This window comes from Protopterus annectens, chromosome 5.part1, assembly GCF_019279795.1.
Source record: "Protopterus annectens isolate FY-2018-M chromosome 5.part1, PAN1.0, whole genome shotgun sequence".
Lineage (NCBI taxonomy): Eukaryota > Metazoa > Chordata > Ceratodontiformes > Protopteridae > Protopterus > Protopterus annectens.
This window is the reverse complement of record NC_056736.1, coordinates 725,834,672-725,857,207: the sequence shown is the minus strand read 5'-3', so window position 1 is coordinate 725,857,207 and position 22,536 is coordinate 725,834,672. Positions and strand designations below refer to the sequence as shown.

Sequence of the window (22,536 nt, the reverse complement as noted above, 5' to 3'; positions counted from 1 at the left end):
TTGACTTGCAATTTCTCTCATGGAAGACAGCTTTCTTGTTGGCAATTACATCAGCAAGAAGGGTTTCAGAGCTACAGGCCCTAATGGCAATACCACCCTTTATTATTTTTCACAGAGACAGGGTTTCATTAAGGACCAACCCTACTTTTATGCCAAAGGTGGTATCTAGGGTTTCTTTAAATCAAGCCATTCATCTGCCTGCTTTCTTCCCCAATCCTGAGAACAGGGGGGAAAGACTGTTGCATACCTTGGACATTCACAGACAACCGTTACTACTTGGACAGAACCAAGACCAGTAGGAAGTCTGAACAACTTTTGTAGCTTACGCCTGCAGTACAAGGAAAAGCAATCTCAAAACAGACTATTTCAAAATGGATTGGGCATTGCATCAGATTCTGTTATTCCTTTCATGGAAAGACTGTTCCAGCCAATGTCAGACCACATTCCACCAGAGCTACAGCCACCTCTACAGCATTCTTAAGAGGGGGTGCCTACTAAGGACATTCTAGAAGCTGCTACATGGAGCTCCGTGCATACATTCTCCAAACACTACAATCTCCCTCTATACTCCAGATCCAGAGCAGGCTTTGCTTCGGCAGTCCTGCAGGGTTTGATTGCCACACCATCTTTTTCCTAGAGCATTCCTCCTCCCCCAGCTAAGCTATGGTATTCTACCCACATGTTATGACTGCAGTTGCATTCTTGAAGGACATAGTACAGTTTTGTACCTACCATAAATGTAGATGTCCGATAGACATGCAACTGCAGTCGGATTTTCCCACCCTCCATACCCCTCTATGCCTAGGGCCACTCCTATCCCTGTTTCTCTTAGCTGGGGATATCTGTTATGGTGTATTTGTTTTATTGCTCATTTACTTGTTTGCAATCCTGTTTTTGTCTTCCAATTTGATTACAGCCTTCCTTGGAGGGCACCTGGCATCTGGGGCAAGAAACACTGAAGAAAATGGCGTCGGCTGATGCTTATGTACTCCAGCCGCTCTGACGTCAGAGAGAAATGCGACCTCAGCCGACGTCGGACCCAGACTTTGGAATCCGGCCGACCGAGGGCTGCCTGAGGCAGGACAACCCACATGTTATGACTGCAGTTGCATGTCTATCGGACATCTACATTTATGGTAGGTACAAAACTGTACTATTCCCTGCCTCTGGATCCTAGTAAGCCAGACAGATATTACAGGGTTCCTGACTCCCACAAATTTCTTTTCAAAAATCCTGCTGCTGATCCTGAGACTATTTCTCAGGGTCCCAAGGGTGTTGAGGCTTCTACAGCCAAAAATCCTACCCCTTTTGATAGAGATTCCAGGGCGCTGGATAGATGGGGTTGTTGTGTCTTTCGGCTTTTCCCGGTTAGATGTCGCCGCAGCGGAACTCTGGTCTGCTAATGACTGGCAGTAGATTTTTCCGTGCCGAGTTGCCGGCCCTGAAGTGCAACCTTCAACGAAGGTAAGCCCATTCACGCATGTCTCCACACAGAAGACGCTCTAGCTGAGAATCGAACAGGACAACGTCTTACTGTGAGGCGACAACGGTACCGCAGCACCATCACCACAGTTCACTGGATAGATGGGGTAAGAAGGTTTATACGTCTGCAACCTTGGCAATCAGGGCTTTAAACTGCCAGTTTCATATGCTTAAATATCAACAGCATGTTATGGGCTTACTCAAACAGAAAAGGATGTTGATTTCTGATTGTGTGAAAAATAGAGTTACAGGATTTGTGGCATTCAGCAGAACAGGTTGGAAAGCATACTTTGCATTGTGGTTTTGATTCCTTGGAGGCCTCTAGCAGGGCCGCCGTAACTGGATCTGTGATAAGAAGGCATGCCTGGTTTAAGGAGCGAAATCTGCCTGATCATGTTAAAGCTAAATTGTTGGATGCCCCTTTACAGCATGATGGTCTGTTTGGTAATAAGGCAGAAGAGGTTTTAAAGAAAATGGAAGACTAAGCTAAATCTTTGCAAACTGTAAAAGATTTCTTGCAAGTGCAGCCACTCAGGTTCAGTAGGCATTAGCCTACTAAGAACTGGTCCTTTCCTGTGTCCAACAGAGCCACTCAGGGCAAACCCAGGCGCTCCAAAGGATCCAGATATCAATCACAGGGATCTTACAGGTCAAAGCAATGAGGTGCCTCCATTTCCAAATCTGGAAGTAACAAAGCACAACCCTACAGTAAGCAGTCTCAATGACTTTCCTCTACCATCTTATCTTATCTTTTGGCAGCCCCTTGGGGGGAAAACTAGCACTTCATGCTCAAAATTGGCAGTTAATTACCCAGAACAAGTGGATATTAAACATAGTATCCCAGGGGTAAAGATTCCATTTCCACACTTTGCCAATTCCAAGCGGATGGCCAGATCTGCCACCAAACCAGTGGGCAGAGGCCCAGAAACAAGTCATGCCCCTCATGGATATGGGGGCTAATCAACCAGTACAAGAAAAGGAAAAAGGACAAGGATTTTATTCATGACTTTTCCTGGTACCCAGAAAAGAAACATCATGGCGTCCAATTCTAGACTTATCAATTCTGAACACGTTCCTCGACATTCCAAAATTCAAAATGCTGACTTTACAACAGCTATTGCCTATGCTAGGCAAGAATGCCTGGTTGGTAACTAGACTTAAGAGGCATACCTGCATATCCCAATAAAGAGAGTCTTGCAGAAGATATCTCCACTTCAAAACAGGCATTTTGCATTACCAATTCTCTGCACTGCCCTTCAGCTTATCTACTGCGCCCAGGGTCTTTACAAAGTGCCTGGCACCAGTAATTGCATTCTGCAGACAAAGAAACATTCAAATGTATCCTTATCTGGACGATAGTGTCCTTGTCCTCTGCCGGAATGAAACACTTCTTCAACATCTGGCATTTGTAAAAAGGCTTCTAGCATGCCTAGGGTACACCATAAACGAAAAGAAGTCACAACTGGTACCCTCACAAATAATTACATTCTTGGGTGCAAGTTTGAATACAGTTGCCCAGATGGCTTACCTCACGCCAGACAAACAAATGCCATTGACAACATACTTCAAACAAATGGCAACAAAATCCCAGCTGTCTGCAAGACAAATTCTGCAGGCTTTGGGGTTCATGGCATCCTGCATTCTACTAATTCCATATGCGAGACTGCATATGAGGAAACTTCAATGGTACCTAAAAAGCTTATGGAGTCAACATTGTCACAGCCTGGAAACAATGATTCCTCTCCTTCCCTGCCTGCAACAGGAGTTTCTTTGGTGGGCAGAGACATGTCACCAAAACAAGGGACTGTCATTTACTCTACCCCCTGCCACCCAAACCCTAACTAAGAAAGTCTGAGCAACTACTGGTAGCATTTGCTGCAGGGTCAGAGGTGAAGGCTATATCAAAGCAGACTATTTCTAAGTGAATAAGCCACTGAATTCGTTCCTGCTACTTGCACCATGGTAAACCTGTGCTCAAGGGGATCAGGTCAAATTCCACCAGGGCTGCCTCTACCTCAGCTGCTTTTCTCAGAGGGGTTCCAACCAAAGACATTCTAGAGGCTGCTACTTGGAGCTCTGTTCATACCTTCACAAAGCATTATCATTTGCCCCTCTTCTCCAAATCCAGGGCAGGCTTTGCCACTGCAGTTCTGCAGGGCCTTATAGCCGCTCCTAATGCTATTTAGTTCCATCCTCCCATCCATAGCTTTGGGTTTCTACCCAAATATAATGACTGCAACAGTGAAACACGAAGAACATAGTACAGTTGTGTACACTTACCATAAATGTAGATGTTCGAGTGTATTCACTGTTGCAGTCCGGCTTACCCAAATGCCATCCCCCTTTCTATACCTTTTCTTTCCTTCACTATACTCAAAAGCCTTTGTGGTGTATTTGCTTTTTAGTTGAAGGTAAAGTTTGTTTCTAAAAGTGCATCTATATATTTACTGTTTATTTATATATATATTTTTGCTCCCCATTCGGGGAGCACCTGACATCTGGGGCAAGAAAAACTGAATAAAATGGCATCGGCTGCATGTTTTATACCCCTGACAACCTGACGTCATGGAAGAGGAGACAGCAACTGACGCAGGACCCGAGACTTTGTTATTCAGGCCGACTGAGGGCATCCTGTCAGCAGATTACCCAAATGTAATGACTGCAACAGTGAATACACTCTAACATCTACATTTATGGTAAATGTACACAACTGTACTTTCCATCCTCCCATCCATAGCTTTGAGATTCTACCCAAATGTAATGATTGCAACAGTGAAACATGAAGAACATAGTACAGTTGTGTACACTTACCATAAATGTAGATGTTCGAGTGTATTTACTGTTGCAGTCCGGATTACCCATCCGCCTGCCCCCCTTTCAATACCTTTTCTTTCCTTCACTATACTCAAAAGCCTTTGTGGTGTATTTGCTTTTAGTTGAAGGTAAATTTTATGTTTCTAAAGTGCATTTATATATTTACAGTTTTATATATATATTTTTTGCTCCCCATTTGGGGGGCACCTGACATCTGGGGCAAGAAAAACTGATTAAAATGGCGTCGGCTGCATGTTTTATACCCCTGACGATCTGACGTCATGGAAGAGGAGACAGCAACTGACGCAGGACCCAAGACTTTGTTATTCAGGCCGACTGAGGGCAACCTGCCAGCAGATTACCCAAATGTAATGACTGCAAAAGTGAATACACTCTAACATCTACATTTATGGTAAGTGTACACAACTGTACTTTGTGTACACTTACCATAAATGTAGATGTTCGAGTGTATTCACTGTTGCAGTCCTGGTTTACCTCCCTCCTTTCCCCTTTTTGTGGTCCTCTCCTATTCTCTTTTCCTGAGGTACAGGTTTAATTTATTTGTCAAATTGTTTTTTGGTTTAAGCCTTATTTTCTGGGGTCTCCTGACTGTTATGGCAAGAAAGACTGAGGAAGTGATGTTGGCTGCCTTCTTTTGTATCGGACACCCTGACGTCTTTTACAACCGACGGTAACCAACGTCATTTTTACTTACCTTTGGTATTCTGGCCGACTGAGGACTACCGGGAGCCAGATAACCCATTTGTTAGGACTGTAACAGTGAATACACTCTATTATACCATGACCCCCATTATTATTCCAAAACGTGCACGCTGATTGGCCAGCGTGCCCGTTGTAAATCGAGTTATACTAATGGAAAAGGTCCGTCGCCGACTTTTTCCATTAGTATTAACTCTCTTTTTAAAACACTGTCTCGCTATGTTAAATGGGTTTAACATAGTGAGACAGCTTTAAAATAAGCAACGGAAATCTCCGTTGCTTATTTTAAAGCTGTCTCGCTATGCTAAACCCATTTAACATAGCGAGACAGGTTTTAAAAAAAAAAGCAACGGAGAAAGCAAGATCTCCGTTGCTTTTTATGTTTCGCTATGTTAAATGAGTTTAACATAGCGAGACAGTTTTAAAATAAGCAACGGACATCTCCGTTGCTTATTTTAAAGCTGTCTCGCTATGTTAAACCCATTTAACATAGCGAAACAGTAAAAAAAAAGCAACGGAGATCTTGCTTTCTCCGTTGCTTTTGCCACAACTCTGATGTACTGCGCAGGCGCAGTACATCAGAACTGCCGGATGCCAGACATCTGCAGAAGGGCAGCAAACAGGCATTATACTATGCCATTATTTAAGAAAAGTAATAGTTTCTTTTCTTAAATAATGTCATGGTATAATAGCAATAACTCACTTCTGGGTGTGGGTTATGCTGTATTTACCCACGGTTGGCTTTGTTTGGTCCCTCGGCCCTGGGACCAAACCACGCCAACCGTGGGTAAATCCAGCATTACCCGCACCCAGGCGTGGGTTATTGCTATAACATCTACATTTATGGTAAGTGTACACAACTGTACTTTTCTTTCTGTCTTGTTTTTGAGCAGGAGGTAAACTTCTTTTCATTCATTGTAAGAAACTGTGAATTTGAAACCAGTTGACTTGAGAAACATGGGCCATGGCGTCCTTGTGTTTGAGATCCGTCATGCTGCTTTGATTCCCACATTGCTCTTCAAAAACTACAGCTTGCAGTTGGCACCACACGGAGAACCTATTGCTTTCTTTTTCATTCTCTTCTGTGTTTTTTTGTGACTTACTGAATCCAGAATGAGTTCTTAGTTTTCTGAACACCAGAAGTATTTTAGTTGAAATCTGAGAACATTGTTCTCTAATCAGTTTTTGTTAATTCTGAGTTTGCTGAATGGAGTGTGCACCAAGTGGTGCTGTCTTCTTGAAGTCTCCGGAATTAATCCTTCTTGCAATTCGGCTTAACATGCACGGTCTCCTGTTTGTGATGACTTTGATGAAAAAGCTGATATTGCCACCTTTTGAATGTTTTTTCTTTATACACTTTTCTTTTGTGAGGGAGATTCAAAACGTTAACTGCTGCTAAAAAATTTGAAATGCAGACCTAAGCAGTAAGTCTCTGTGCAGTCTTTTGACCTGATAGGGTCACTCTGGGAACTAATCTGTCTTTCACACTTAGTCATTCCACCTGTTTCTTTGAGTCAGACATTTTGCCAGTGCTTTCCACAAAGAAGGAAAACAAAAACGCTGTTAGATGTCTTGTATGTGCAATAACATTTTAGCTGTTATGTGAAAGAAATGTATCAAAAAAAAAATGTCACATTTTTCTCCTTTGTAAAGAGCATACAAGTCCTAACAATTAAAACCAGATTATATCAAAGTGGCTTTGCCATTATGTGGTCATAATTTTTTAGTCCCTACCTCATGTAAATTGTTTTGAGAGTAAGAATCATCATGTTGGTTAACTAACATTAAAGTTGTATGCACATGTCTGTAGGCATGTTTCTCAAGTCAACTGTGTCTGCACAGTATTTTCTATTAATGTCTTTTGTAATGGAGCTCATAACCCCTGTAAGTCCTCCCCTTGCAACATGGTGTTAATGAAAGATACCCCTTCCAGATACAATTGCAGAGGCATGTAATTTGGTGGGGTAGGAGCAATATACCATTGCATCACCTTTGGTTATGTCAGATGCAACATAATTCTAAGAAGCACCACCAGGGCACAATCTTTCAGAGTTGCTGCCAGCTCAGTGATGTATTTGAAGATGTTTTGATATGGCCATCTGACTGTATGTTTTCTGAACACTATAAATGAGGTAATGCCTCATCTAGAAATTAGGTTTAGGTTGGGCCTTGTCACAAGGCATCCTGCCTTAGCGGTTCTTGGTTGAGGTTTTACCCATTTGTTATAGTACTGTTACAAGAGTCTTTTATAAAGAGAGTTCAGATGTACAAGATGCTCACTACAGCAGTAGATTTTTCAGTAAGAACTCCCTGTACTTGGAAGTATATTTGAGCTTGAATATTCTTTGTAGCCTATTTGATGCAAATTGTGTGCACTTGTAGTATATTGAGTGGTACATGTGGCAGTTAGTACACTGATTTACCAAAGTGAAAAGTCTTTAATTGAAGGAACTGAAAACGGCATGGACTGTTGAGGAGCATCTACATGAAGTAGACATTGCCATTGTATTATGGGTGGTTACACTAAGTTGTTACAGTACTACTACAACAGTCTGTCCTTCAAAGATGTAATGCTTTGAGAAGTTATCACACATGTATAATTAGTAATTCTAGTCCTTCCTTAGGAAATGAGTACATTGTGAGTTTGTTTCATTCTTTTCCTTTAACACTGTATTTCTTGATTAAATAAATTCAAATGGTTAAGAATCAAAGCTGAAATGAACTGTATTGTAGTGCATGGTGTGCCCATTATTGTGCTGAAATATCAGTTAAATAATTCTGGTTCAGTACTATAGCATGAGACCAGACCTTAACAATGCTTAGAAGGGTGCTTAACAATAATTAATTGCTGCGTATGCTGTAAACATCACTTCTGGCACTATAGCTGTGCTGAACCAGGATGTTATTTAGCTAATGTTTGTGCATAAATAAAAGCAGTAAAATATGACACAGGTTAATTTAAATTCCATTTCTTTCAGTTGTCTACATTGCATTCAGAAAATTTGTATTTGGGAACAAGCTGCTTCATTTATGCAGGGAATACGTAAAGATGTAAGGTGGTTCACAACTGCATTACCATATTTCAAAGCTGGCACAAAAAAAAATTCTGTAGCTAATAGTACATGGAGCAGTCAGACCTCCATGCACTACAAAGAATTTTGATCAGATCTCCAATGATAACTTAAATTTGTGTGTACTCGACATGGATGCCAAGATTCACCTCTTGAGTTTTGCTGTTTGTCATTTTCCCCATGATGCTTTCAGATGTATGGTGTGTGTCAGAACCTGTTACACTTCCATGTTACCAGAGTTTTAAAATGGGAAAAGATGCAGTATTCAAAAATGTCAGCAGTAATGAAATCTTAATTTTTATACTGTATTTGTTAACATTTGTATCCATCATTCTTTTTTTTTTTTTTGCTTTCAGGTTATGTATGGAGCACTTGTTACATGCCTGGTTCTTCGATCAGTATATGTTGTTACATGGTAATACAATTTATGTTTATCCTAAGCATAATTTACATATTTTGAAAACATTTGATTCTGTCTAGAACGTCCGTATATGCTAAATTTTTGTTTGAACTTTTGAATTTTATAAATGTGTATCTTTTAACTATTGTCATTGTTGTTGCAAATGTATTCTTGCCTTTTTGATTTTTAGCAAAACGTTTATCCAGTAACATGCCATTCATAAATTAGTACTTGTGTATTTTATGCATGTTTATATGAGAAAGAAAGGGTATCTTGCTTTATGTGAATGTCATACCAAAAGCCATTTTGGGCTGTTTTAGGTTTAGAAATTTAAAGCAACATTGTTGCTGCTTATTTTCCCCCAGAAAAGAGGCACCATTTTTGGCTTGGCCATGGAACAAACTACCAGTCTCATGGTCCGTCTTTCTTCCAGCCGCAAAAAGAAAAAGTTAAGCAAACAGCCTTTGCCACTACAGCAGTCTAGCAGTTTGTCTCTGTCTCTGACTCTGTTGTGGCCTTAGCTGGTTCCTCAGACCATTCATCTTTTACCCCTGACCCCTCTAGTACAGCACCTACAGCCACTATGAACTGGAAGTTAGCCGCCATGTCCTCTGTGGCTGTTTGGATCCCCTCAGTAGACAAGGGAGAGCCACTGTTGTTGGGCCTAGGAAAGGAAGCAGAGAAGTCAGAATGTTGTGCATCCCTGTGGAAGCTTCTGTTGCCAATAAAAACTCTATTGGCCCCATTTTTCTTGTTGAAAATGAAACAGAAAAGTAAACGTGTCTTCTCATGCCCAAGTTTCTCTGGACAGGAGTAGTTTACTAGGTATAGCTCGGGGTCTAATTCAGGCTTTTGATCCTATGTATACAATGTTCTCTAGTAAAAGGGATGCCTCTTTTTCTGATTCTGGGCAAAAAGATGAAGGGACAAATGCAAGGTGTTATCGTATCTCAGATTCAGAGGAGAGCACAATGTCTGATTATTCCTGCAGGAGTTTGAGAAAATTTCTGGAATGTGCATTTGTTTTCAGTGGGAGAACACAGGTTTTTTCAGGCCTAAGAAAGTACATTGAGCTGTTACAAATTGAATTTCCAAAACCTTCACCCATTCCTCCAGTGCTGTCAGCATTGGAGGATGTGTGCCACCGCCTGCAATTTTCCAGACAGTCAGCCTGCTGCCATTAAATTAAAAAGACAGATAAACTGAAAGTCCTCAGTCTTTTATGTTTTTATACACTCATCCCAAACCTGACCCAACAGCTATTGCTTTAGTTAATTGTACTGCTGTTTAACATTTAGTTTACTTCAATCCTATTACAATCCTATTCTTTCTGACAAAGATGGGAAAATATTTGGCAAGCATGGGGAAAAGGTATATGCTTCTTCAGCTTTGATTGTCAACATGAACAACATATGAATATACCAAAGCAGAAACACAGCTGCGATATAGCAGCACTTAAAATCAAAAACTCACATTAAAAAAAGTATGTTTAATAGGATAAGCGCTTTTGCAATGGAATTGCTTCATCAGATCACAACCAAGAGAAAAAAACAGAAATAATAAATACTATTCTGTCCTTTTAACATCCATTGAAAATATCTGCAATGTTCTTTGTGTGTCACTGTTGCAGTCATTACATTTGGGTAATCTGCTGGCAGGTTGCCCTCAGTCGTCTTGATTAACAAAGTCTTGAGTCCTGCGTCGGTTGCTGTCCCTTCTTCCATGATGTCAGGTCGTCAGGGGTATAAAACATGCAGCCAATGCCATTACATCAGTCTTTTTTGCCGCGCGGTGCCCGAAGCAGAAGCAGTTCACAAGTGCCGGTCGGCCGACTCCTGAAATTTTTATTTTCGAGTTTCAGAACCGAAGTCTTCAACTAAAAGCTAAGTACCCCATTGCGGAAACGTTTTCTTGCTCCTTACCTATGTCAGTAAAAGTTAATAATTGTATTACTTGTGGGAAGCAAACACCTCATAAGGATTTTCATTTGTACTGTATTCCTTGCCTACGCCCTGACCACAACGTGCCTTGCTGTCGGTTTTGTGCTAAATTTAATCAACCCACTATTAAACGTCTGTATATTTTTGCTTCTAAATATTTTGGCTCGAGATTTAACTATCCAGAAATGTCGTCTGTTAGCAATCCGACTACCAGAATCCCTAAAAAACGCAAAGAAAAAGACAGAGACAGACCGTCGAGGTCCAAATCCGACGACGAAGCAATGGAATTGCTTCATCAGATCACAACCAAGAGAAAAAATACAAATAATAAATACTATTCTGTCCTTTTAACATCCACTGAAAATATCTACATTTTCAGTCTTTAAGCAACTAGTTAATTGGCAATTAAATAGACTTAACCATTCTAAAGAAACTTATAATCATATCAAATCAAATAGCCACATAAATATTGCAATACAACTATTAAAAAATAGGAATACAAAAACAAATAAAAAACATATGAATTCTAAGAACCATATATACATACACATTTAAAAAATCCTCTCCTTAACCTACGTGCCTGTGGACTGGTTTAATAGAAATGTAGTCTTTAAGACCCAAACCCTGATGTGCTCTTAATTTCAGAATCCAGTGCAATTCTGCCTGCTCTGATGTCCTTCAAGGATGCATCTGCAGTCCTTACAAATGGGTTGTCCTGTCGTCAGGCAGCCCCTCGGTCGGCCGGATTCCAAAGTCTGGGTCTGGCTTCGGCTGGTGTCGCGCTTCACCCGACGTCATAGCTGCAGTTCTTCGGGTATAAAGGCATCAGCCGACGCCATTTTCCTCAGTCTTTCTTGCCTCGTGGCGCCCGAAGCAGAAGCTGTTCGCAAGTGCCGGTCGGTCAGAACCAGAGATTACTACATACCGAATACTACTTCGAAGACTTCTAAAAAGCTAAGTACCCCGTTGGGGACTCTTTCTTGCCTCAGCCGATGTCAGAAAAAGTGAATAACTGTTTAACTTGTGGGAAACAAATACCTCATAAAGATTTCCACTCTTACTGCTTACCTTGTTTAGGCCCAGACCACGACGTAGCAGCTTGTCTAGCCTGTACTTCTTTTAACCGACGGACGCTTAGACGTCGGTCGGAATTTGCAGAACAGTTTTTCGGCTCTGATTTTGCTTATATCATGCCGTCGGATCCTCGGACTTCACAAATAACCAAAAAACGCAGGGAAAAGGACCGACACTCGCGGTCCGCGGTTTCGACGAAACGCGGTTAAATAACCACGAGTGTCTCGGTTTCGGCTGAAACCGAGCAAGCGGTTCTTCCCCCAGCCGAAAACATGCCTTCTACCGAGGCCTCTTCTAGCCTGGTGGAATCGGCTTCTGAAATCCAACCTGCAGTTGCAGTTTCTCAGGAATTATCAGACACTATTCCCTTGGATATTTCAACCCCTGCATGTGGAGCTGCTAGGCCTCCTGCAGGCATGTCTATTAAGGCCTTTGCCAGGGCTAAAGCAGCTAAAGCTTCAAAAACGGTGCCTGTCAAGCCCCCCTCTCACAGGCCCAGCACCAGTTCCCATATGCTTTCTTTGGCTGAGGATCTCATTTCTTTAATTCGTGGATCCCAGCCTCATCCAGGCAGGACCTCTCATCCACCTCCAGAGAAGAGGCCTAGAGCAGAGCCCCCAGAGCCAGTATCCACAGATGATTCCTCTGATGACTCAGAACATACAGACCCTCCTGAGGCTCCTTATTCCCCTTACGAAGACTCGGATGCTGAAGAGTCCATTCCTTCAGCCTCTCCACCTGAGGAATTTTCCTTTGGGGAAACCTTGCATGCTATGAGGGAACAATTTCAGTGGCAGGGCCAAGATTTCTCAGACTCCAGAAAAAGGCTTAGAACCTTTCTACATTTGCCACAGCATAGGCCTTTAGCTATACCTCCAGTTCTCTCTGTTGTAGATGATGCATTTAATGATGCTTGCACTGCTCCTGATTCATTACCTCCGGCCCCTGCTAAGCCCGCTAGGTTCTACAGGGTCCCGGACACTCATCACCATCTATACAAGGCTCCTTTTGCAGACCCAGAGACTATCTCCCAGGGCCCTAAAGCTGTAGCAACTACATCTACTAAAACCCTCCCTCTGAAAGGGAATCCAGGTCCTTAGAGAGATGGGGTAAAAAAGTTTACACCTCTGCTACTTTGTCAGCTAGGGCTTTGAACTGCCAATTTCACATGATTCAATATCAAGAGTTTATGCTAGACCAGTTAACTAAAAAGCTGTCCTCTGAAGAATCTTTAGATAAGAAATATGTTCAGGAAATGGTACATAACATACAGCAGGTTAGTAACCATTCTTTAAAATGTGGCTATGATGCACTGGAGGCAGCCATGACTGGCACAGTTATCAGGAGACATGCATGGTTGAAAGAGCAGGCATTACCAGACCATGTCAAATCAAAGCTTTTAGATGCACCCATGGACAAAGTCAATTTATTTGGTTCCCCTGCACAGCAGGTACTAAAAAAGATGGAAGAGAAGGCAAAATCTGTACAAACAGTGAAAGATTTCTTACAGGTTCAACCTCCAAGGTTTAGCAGGAACTGGCCCTCCAAGAATTGGTCCTTTCCGGACTCCTCTAAGGCACAGAGAGGCAGGAATAGGCGTTCAAGAGGCAGAAACCAATCCAGGGGTGCCTACAGGGGACGCCAGTGGCAAGGTAACAACCAGCGAGGCACAGACGCAGCCACCACCACTACAACAACACAATCACAGTGACTTGGCTGTGGCACCGCCTACCAGGGAACAACTGGAAGCACCCTTAGGCGGAAAGCTAACCTTATTTTCAAAGAACTGGCATTGCATCACAAGGGAAAAATGGATTTTGCAAACTATAGACCAAGGTTACAGGTTCCATTTCCATACTCTACCAAGAAAGAGAGGAATGCCAAACCTGCCACCTACTCAAAGGGCAGAAGCTCTAAAGCAAATATCTCAATTATTAAGAATGAGAGCTGTGGAAAAGGTACCATCTATGGAACAAGGAAAGGGATTTTACTCCAGACTCTTCCTGGTACCAAGAAAAGAGAGCAAATGGAGACCTATTCTCGACCTGTCCGCTTTAAACACATTCCTCATTGTTCCAAAATTCAAAATGCTGACCCTACAGCAGCTTCTTCCCATGCTGGGCAAGGAGTCTTGGCTGGTAACTCTAGATCTCAAGGAGGCATACCTGCACGTCCCCATACGACCAAATTGCAGAAGATACCTCAGATTTCTTGCAGGATCAGAGCATTATCAATTCTCAGCATTGCCCTTTGGCTTATCTACTGCGCCCAGAGTGTTCACGAAATGCCTGGCATCAGTAATTGCTCACTGCAGACTTCAGGGAATCCAAATTTACCCCTACCTGGACGACTGCCTGATACAAGCGGACAACAAAAGCAAGCTAACAGAAGACTTACAAAGAGTCATTTACCTGCTGCAAGCCCTGGGATATACAGTCAATATAAAAAAGTCAAGGCTGATTCCATCCCAAAAAATAACCTTTCTGGGTGCGGAGCTGGACACATCAAAACAAATGGCATTCCTAACTGCAGAAAAGAAAGAGCAACTACCTCTCTACTTCTTGGCATTAACAAAGCAGAACCATCTAACTGCAAGAAAAGTACTGCAAGCCCTAGGCTTCATGGCATCCTGCATAATTCTGGTCCCTCATGCCAGACTGCATATGAGAAAGCTACAGTTGTACCTGAAGAATTTGTGGTCTCAACACAAGCACAGCCTAGAAACCAAAATTCCAATAATCCCATGCCTGAAGCAAGAGTTCCTATGGTGGGCTCAGGCCTGTCAATCAAACACAGGATTGCCCTTCTGCAACAGTCAACCAAGCCAAACCATCACGACAGATGCCTCAGACCTCGGTTGGGGGGCACACATGCTGGACAAGTGCATACAAGGCTTATGGACTCAAGACCAGCTGCGCCTGCACATAAATCTAAAGGAAATGCTGGCAGTAAAATTGGCAATCCAGTCATTCAGACCATTTCTCCAAGAAGGTCAGTTGATGATAAGGACAGACAACACCACAGTTATGTGGTACATCAACAAACAGGGAGGCACAAATTCATACCCTCTATGCTGGCTGGCACTGGAGCTATGGAATGTGGCTCTGAGCTACAACATTCAGTTACAAGCAATTTTTGTTCCGGGAAAAGAAAACATTCTAGCAGACATATTAAGCAGAACTACCACGGATGCTCACGAATGGATGCTGCATCCGGACATCTTCAAAGCCATCACAAGAGAATGGGGATTACCACAAATAGACTTATTTGCATCCCCACTCAATCATCAGCTAAAGAAATTCTGCACAAGGACGTACCACCCACTTGCTTGGAAGGTGGACCCTATCTTTCAGTTGGAAAAACCTGACAGCATACGCATTCCCACCACTTCCTTTGATGCACAAGGTGCTTTTGAAGATCAAAGAGGAACGTCCAAGGATCATTCTGATAGCTCCAGACTGGCCAAGGCAACATTGGTACCCATTGCTGAGGAGCATGTCTCGGGAACAAATATGGCCACTACCCCTGATCCCATTACTGTTAACACAGAACAACTACAACACCCTGCATCCAAACCTGAAAACTCTGCAGCTAACTGCCTGGAACATTACATAAGAACAATTAACCCAAATTTATCCCAAAGGGTTAAAGACATAATCCTTGAAGCTCGTAGACCTTCAACAAGAAAGAATTATGCAGCAAAATGGAAAAGAGATATCATTTGGAGTACTGCAAAGTAAACATAGCCAACATCCTGGAGTACTTGGCAGAGCTCTTCCATACAGGCCTGTCCTACTCTTCCATCAAGATACATGCATCAGCTATTTCAGCAGAATACAGCTTGGATCCTCCTGTCTTCTCACATCCTCTGCTCAGGCAGTTTCTGAGAGGAATTAAAAATGTAAAACCTCCCAGGAAACCACCATTGCCAGCATGGGACTTGAACTTTGTGCTAGAAAAATTGACACTTCCCCTTTCGAACCAGCAGCAACAGCAGAATTACAATACTTATCCTGGAAGACTGCTTTCCTGCTAGCAATCACCTCAGCAAGAAGGGTCTCTGAACTACAGGCATTAATGGCAGTGCAACCCTTCCTGATCTTCCATCAAGACAGAGTGTCCATGAGAACAAATCCTACATTTATGCCTAAGGTGGTATCCAGAGTGTCTTTAAATCAGGCTATCCACCTACCTACATTCTTCCCCAACCCACAGAACAGGGGAGAAAGACTGTTGCATACCTTTGATGTACATAGACAATTACGCTACTACCTGGACAGGACCAAGTCCAATAGAAAAACTGACCAGCTGCTGGTAGCATATGCAACAGGAAAGGAAGGAAAACCAATTTCAAAACAGACAATCTCCAAATGGATAGGAAATTGCATTAGATTTTGTTACTCCTACCATGGAAAGAAAACTCCAGAGAACATCAGGCCTCACTCCACAAGGGCTACAGCCACTACCACAGCTTTCTTACGAGGAGTGGCTACCAAGGACATTATAGAGGCTGCTACTTGGACCTCCGTGCATACATTTGCCAAGCATTACAATTTACTTTTATACTCTAGATCCCGAGCAGGTTTTGCCACTGCTGTTTTGCAAGGGATCCTAACTTCACCATAATCTCTCCTTTTTTCCTCCTCCCTAGTTTAGCTATGGTATTCTACCCATTTGTAAGGACTGCAGATGCATCCTTGAAGGACATAGTACAGTTTTGTACCTACCATAAATGTAGATGTCCGATAGGAATGCATCTGCAGTCAGGATTACCCACCCACCTTCCCCTCTGTGGTACTCCTAGGGTATTTGCCATCCTTCAGCTAGCTTGGGGGGGATCTATTATGGTGTATTTGTTTGTATATATGTACATACATGCTTATTTTATGTGTTTGCTCTCTACTATTGGAAACATTGGCATTTATCCAAATTTAGCCATCCAAGAGGGCACCTGGCATCTGGGGCAAGAAACACTGAGGAAAATGGCGTCGGCTGATGCCTTTATACCCAAAGAACTGCAGCTATGACGTCGGGTGAAGCGCGACACCAGCCGAAGCCAGACCCAGACTTTGGAATCTGGCCGACCGAGGGGCTGCTTGACGACAGGACAACCCATTTGTAAGGACTGCAGATGCATTCCTATCGGACATCTACATTTATGGTAGGTACAAAACTGTACTTTCTATTGACTATATCCTTTCACTGTGATATATAACCTCAAGAACCATAAACCTAAAATCATGGCCATCGCCTTTGTTGTTCATATGCTTGGCAATAGCACTATAGCTCAGACCCCTCCAGGCACAGTACAAGTGATCCCTTATCAGCTCTCAAAATACCTGTGTCTCTTAACTACATCAAAGGCATTGCAGGACAAACAGCGAGCCAGATAAACTAAATTCTTAGTATTGCAGTCAGCAAAAGTTGTATTGTAATATAGTTGCCCACTTGAAGGATGGGTAACAACATTAGTTTCTTCAACATAAACACAATATGCACATCCATTGCACCTGTTTGTACCCTCTCCATACCCATGTACATCCAATTCATTCATACACCTGGGATAACATAACCTATACTTCAGGGATTTCTTACTTCTATACCTGTACCTAGATCTGCAACCCACCAAGGCTGCTATTTTCAGGTCTGCCTGTAACAGATACCTTTATTTGCCAAAAATACTCTTAAGCTGCTGGTCATTACTAGAATATGTTAAGGTAAAATTCATGTCTTGTGGTCAATCCCCATTAACCCTGTGTGTGATGGTGGTGGGGAGGAGAAATACGGATTCCCCTGTGCATCCCTAGTCTGTCTAATCATATTCTGTGTAGTTTGTATATCACAAGCCTTGTTACCCTCTCAATAAAAACTCATGTTTAACCTGGTCTAACCCACACTCAAAATCATCAGCCCTTCCAGTTAACCTACTGGTCCTTATTGTTTTCCCCTTAAGCAGATTCTTAAACACGTGCTTGGGGTTCATACTGGTACAGTGCACATAGGTCGGATGGAAGCAATCTTTTGTATTCAATTTAGTTTGAAGTTTCCCATCTCCATCCCTAAAAATTTGTACATCCAAAAATTAAATTTGGCTAGGGGAGTATTTAACTGCGAATTTCAAGAAAGGATTACTACTGTTGAAATATTGCACAAATTATAAATTGTTCCTCACTTCCTGTCCACAATAAAAAACATCTACAAACCAATGATAAAGTTGTACAAATTCTTTATAAATGGCCACACCAAACATATGCTCATCCTCCCAACTCACCAGATTAGCATAGCGATTGGCATAAGATGTGTCTATAGCTACGCCCGAAATCTGTCTGTAGTGTATTCCATCAAAAACAAAGACCTTATATTCTAGTACTAGCTCCAACAAATAAAATCTATATAATGAGAATCATAGACACCTTTTAGCTACTAAGACCTTCCTCGCTATCTCAACCCCTTCTTCATTAGGGATAACTGTAAGTAATGAAGTTACATCTAGTGTAACTAACAGTTGTGTAGAAGTACCAACATCATTTTTTAAACATATATGAAGGTCCTGCAATGATTGCTTAGTATCACATAGCTCAATTACTGGATGGAGTTGCTTCTCCACGTAAATGGAGATTGGCTCCGTAAGCCAGCCAGCTCCCACAACTATGGGTTTAAATGGTGCCTTAATCGGGTCCTTTATGTGCCTTCAGCAAGCCATTAAAGGAGGGAATCAATGTTTTTTTTCAACCAAAAAATACTGAAACAACTCTTTTGTCATAAGACCCATATTCAAACACTCACTTAAGGACTATCAGTTCTTGCTCCAAACATTCAATCAACTCTACATCAATCACCTTGTACGCGTTACCATCCTGAAGCATCTCCTTAATGGTGGTAAAATAGTATGCCCTGTCCATAACCTACCACAGAGCCACCCCTATCCGCCAGTCTAATAACTATACTAAAATCATTCTGCAATGCCGACGGCGCTCTTCTTTCATTAAAATTAAGATTTGTGAAATCCTTTCTCCTACTATCTTTACATAATAAATCATAAATTTCATCCTCACATAAACAAAAGAAGACTTCCAGAACTGAGTGGATCTGTGGTATATAGGCACTGGGTCTCCTAAAAATACCAACATTCTGAGGCACAGATCTTTCAAACATTAATTTCAAGGTAATATTTCTAACAAATAAGTGTAAATCAACTATGGTATCAACTAGCTCAGTCTGCTTTGCAGGAATAACTGATCCTTTATTTAATACACTTAATTCAAATTCAGTTAAATGTCTTTTAGAAATGTTCCCTACCAGGTTCAAACATCCTGGTTCCACATCTTCTTTAAGGTCTTTATGTTCGGTTCCTGAAATGATCGTTTCCTGTTGCCCTTCGCATGTTGCTCCACAGGCATTCCTAAATTCTTCACTATTCTGCAAAACAGTAAAAGAAGCTCAGAAAAAAAACTGGTTAGAGCTCAGTGATTTAGCCTTCATCCAAACCACGGGTTCAGCATCTACATCCTGCGAGATGTCATGCAAAATGGCCTGAGGACATTCTCCATTCGGAGTATTATATGTGGAATTATTATTAGGAGGTATCAGAACTTCACTGTTAGCAACCTTAACGGTCATGCTGAGAGCAGCATCAGTCATGTTACGTGAAGGGGTTATTGCCACACCTCCTAATTCTGATTGGGCTAACCCCCTAGATACAGATTTCTCAGCAATTTTAGGATTTTGTTTCACAGTCCTAGCCTCCCGTTCACCGTATCTGGGCCAAGTAAACACATGATTATTGGAAAAGTCATTTAGATCCCTTCATATCTTTTTCTTCCTGATATGTAATAAGTTCCGTTCACATAGAGATACCTGATCAAGAACTTCATTAATTCGAAGTTCTGCTAAAGCACCTCGAATCACACTAAATTTCTTCTTGTAAACTTCATAACTTATCACATAACTTTTTCTCAACAGGTGCAAGATATTCCAACAAAAGGTGCATGTAAGAGAAACTAGTAGATTCTAACCCATTACTTTCCATACAAATGCCGATGCGAGAGCGAGGTGATGAAGTGGAGGAGGCAGATAATTGACTACTCTCCGATAAGGTACGAACCCTTGAAAATAACTTATCGCTTAAAGAGGCTGTAATGCCAGTAGCTCCATTTAGAGGCGTGTTGTGCACTTACTACTTACCATGCCTATGTTTGGAGACTTCTACCCAGAGTTACTGGTAAAGTGACAATGGATAAACTTGGAGACTAGTTTCTCTTGCATGCACTGTTTGTTGGAATGTTTTGCACCTGTTGAGAAGGAGTTGTGTGATAAGTTACGAGGTTTACAAGAAGAAATTTATAGTGTGACTCGAGGTGCTTTAGCAGAACTTCGAATTAATGAAGTTCTTGATCAGGTATCTTTCTGTGAACGGAACATGTTACATATCAAGAAGAAAAAGATACAAAGGGATCTAAATTACTTTTCTAATAATCATGTGTTTACTTGGCCCAGATAGTGTCAACAGGAGGCTAGGACTGTGAAACAGAATCCTAAAACTGCTGAGAAATCTGTATCTAGGGGGTTAGTCCAATCAGAATCGGGGGGGGGTGTGGCTACAACCCCTTCACGTAACATGACTGATGCTGTTCTCAGAGCAACCGTTAAGGTTGCTGCTAACAGTGAAGTTCTGATACCTCCTCATAATAATTCCACATATAATACTCCGAATGGAGACTGCCCTCAGGCCATTTTGCATGATAGCTTGCAGGATGTAGTTGCTGAACCCATGGTTTGGAGAAAGGATAAATAATTGAGCTCTAACCAGTTTTTTCTGAGCTTCCTTTACCATTTATCAGAAAAGTGAAGAATTTAGGTAAGCCCGTGGAACAACATGTGAAGGGCAACAGGAAACCATTGTTTCAGGAACCGAACATAAGGACCTACTGGAACCAGGATGTTTGAGCCTGGTATGGAACATTTCTAAAAGACATTTAACTGAATTTGAATTAAGTGTACTAAATAAAGGATTGTTGTTTATTTATTCCTGCAAAGCAGGATGAGCTAGTTGATGCCTTAGTTGATTTACGCTTATGTGTTAGAAATATTGCCTTGAAATTAATGTTTGAAAGAACTCTGCCTCAGTATTGGTATTTTTAGGAGACCCAGTGCCTATATACCACAGACCCACTCAGTCCTGGATGTCTTCATTCGTTTACATGAGGATGAAATTTATGATTTATTAGGTAATGATAGTAGGAGAAAGGGTTTTGAACTCTTAAGGAGAGCACTGTCGGCATTGCAGAATGATTTTACTATAGTTATTAGACTGGAGGATAAGGGTGGCTTTGTGGTAGTTATGGACAGGGCATACTATTTTACCTCCATTAATGAGATGCTTCAGGATGGTAATGCATACAAGGTGATTGATGTAGAGTTGACTGAATGTTTGGAACAAGAACTGATGAGGTCCTTAAGTGAGTGTTTGAATATGGTCTTATGACAAAGGAGTTGTTTCAGTATTTTTTGGTTGAAAAACTACTGATTCCCTCCTTTAATGGCTTGCCAAAGGTACATACAGACCCGATTAAACCACCATTTAGACCCATAGTTGCGGGAGCTGGGTGGCTTACTGAGCCAATCTCCATTTACATGGAGAAGCAACTCCATCCAGTAATTGAGCTACGTGATGCTAAGCAATTTTTGCAGGACCTTCATAAATGTTAAAAAAATTATGTTGGCACTTCTACACAACTGTTAGTTACACTAGATGTAACTTTGTTATTTACAAGTATCTATAATGAAGAAGGGATTGAGATGGTGAGGAAGGTCTTAGTAGTTGAAGGTGCCTTTTGTTGGAGCTAGTATTAGAATATAATGTCTTTGTTTTTGATGGAATATACTATAGATCTTAGGCGGCCACGGTGGTGCAGTTGGGTTAGCATTGTCGGCTCACAGCAGGAGGTTCTCCAGTTCGATCCTCGGCTGGGGTGCCTTCTGTGCGGAGTCTGCATGTCCTCCCTGTGGTTGCGTGGGTTTCCTCCCACATCCCAAAGACATGCTGCAGGTGGCTTGGACACTATAAATTGGCCCTAGGTGTGAGTGTGTGTGTGTGTGTGTGTGTGCCTTCTGTGGAAGGTTGGGCACCGGGCTGGCAACTCTACACTGTAAAACTCCACTGCCAATCATGAGCGGACAGGTGATCCGCTGTGGCGACCCCTAACTGGGAAAAGCCGAAAGAAGAATAATACTATAGACAGATTTCGGGTGTAGCTATGGGAACATCCTGAGCCAGTAGCTACACCAGTCTGGTGATGGTGATTTGGGAGGATGAGCATATGTTTGGTGTGGCCATTTATAAGGAATTTGTACAATTTTATCGTTGGTTTGTAGACTGTTTTGTTTTTATTGTGGACAGGGAGTGAGGAACAACTTGTAGCATTTGTGCAATATTTGAACAGTAGTAATCTTTTTTGAAATTCACAGTTAAATACTCCCCTAGCCAAAGTGAATTTTTGGATGTACAAATTTTTAAGGATGGAGATGGGAGACTTCAACCTAAATTGTATAGAAAAGATGGCTTCCATCTGACCTATGTACACTGTACTAGTATTGCACCCCAAGCACGTGTTTAAGAATGTGCTTAAGGGGCAAACAGTAAGGACCAGTAGGTTAACCGGAAGGAATGATTGTTTTGAGGGTGGGTTAGACCAGGTTAAACATGAGTTTTTATTGAGAAGGGTATAAGGCTTGTGATATACAAAACTATCCAGGATATTGTTAGACAGACTAGGGATGCACAGGGGAAACCGTATTTCTCCTCCCAACCACCATCACAGAGGGTTAATAGGGATAAACCACAAGACATGATTTTCACCTTAACGTATTCTAGTGATGACCAGCAGCTTATGGGTATTTTTGGCAAATACTAGCATGTGTTACAGGGAGCCCCGAAAATAGCAGCCTTGATGGGTTTGTTGACCTAGGTACGGGTATAGAAATAAGAAATCTCAGAAGTATAGTTTATGCTATTCCACGAGTATGAATGAATTTG

At 41.8% G+C, this 22,536-nt stretch overlaps 1 protein-coding gene across 2 annotated transcripts in view; it reads left to right on the top strand.

Annotated features, from left to right (window-relative positions):
* Positions 1 to 22,536, top strand: part of ACER3 (alkaline ceramidase 3) — a 1,138,468-nt gene that overhangs the window by 432,650 nt on the left and 683,282 nt on the right. For both annotated transcript variants that reach the window (XM_044073355.1, XM_044073354.1), the window contains exon 7: positions 8,444 to 8,502. In XM_044073355.1, the coding sequence (XP_043929290.1) occupies positions 8,444 to 8,502 (59 nt within the window). The remainder of the gene's footprint in view (positions 1 to 8,443; positions 8,503 to 22,536) is intronic.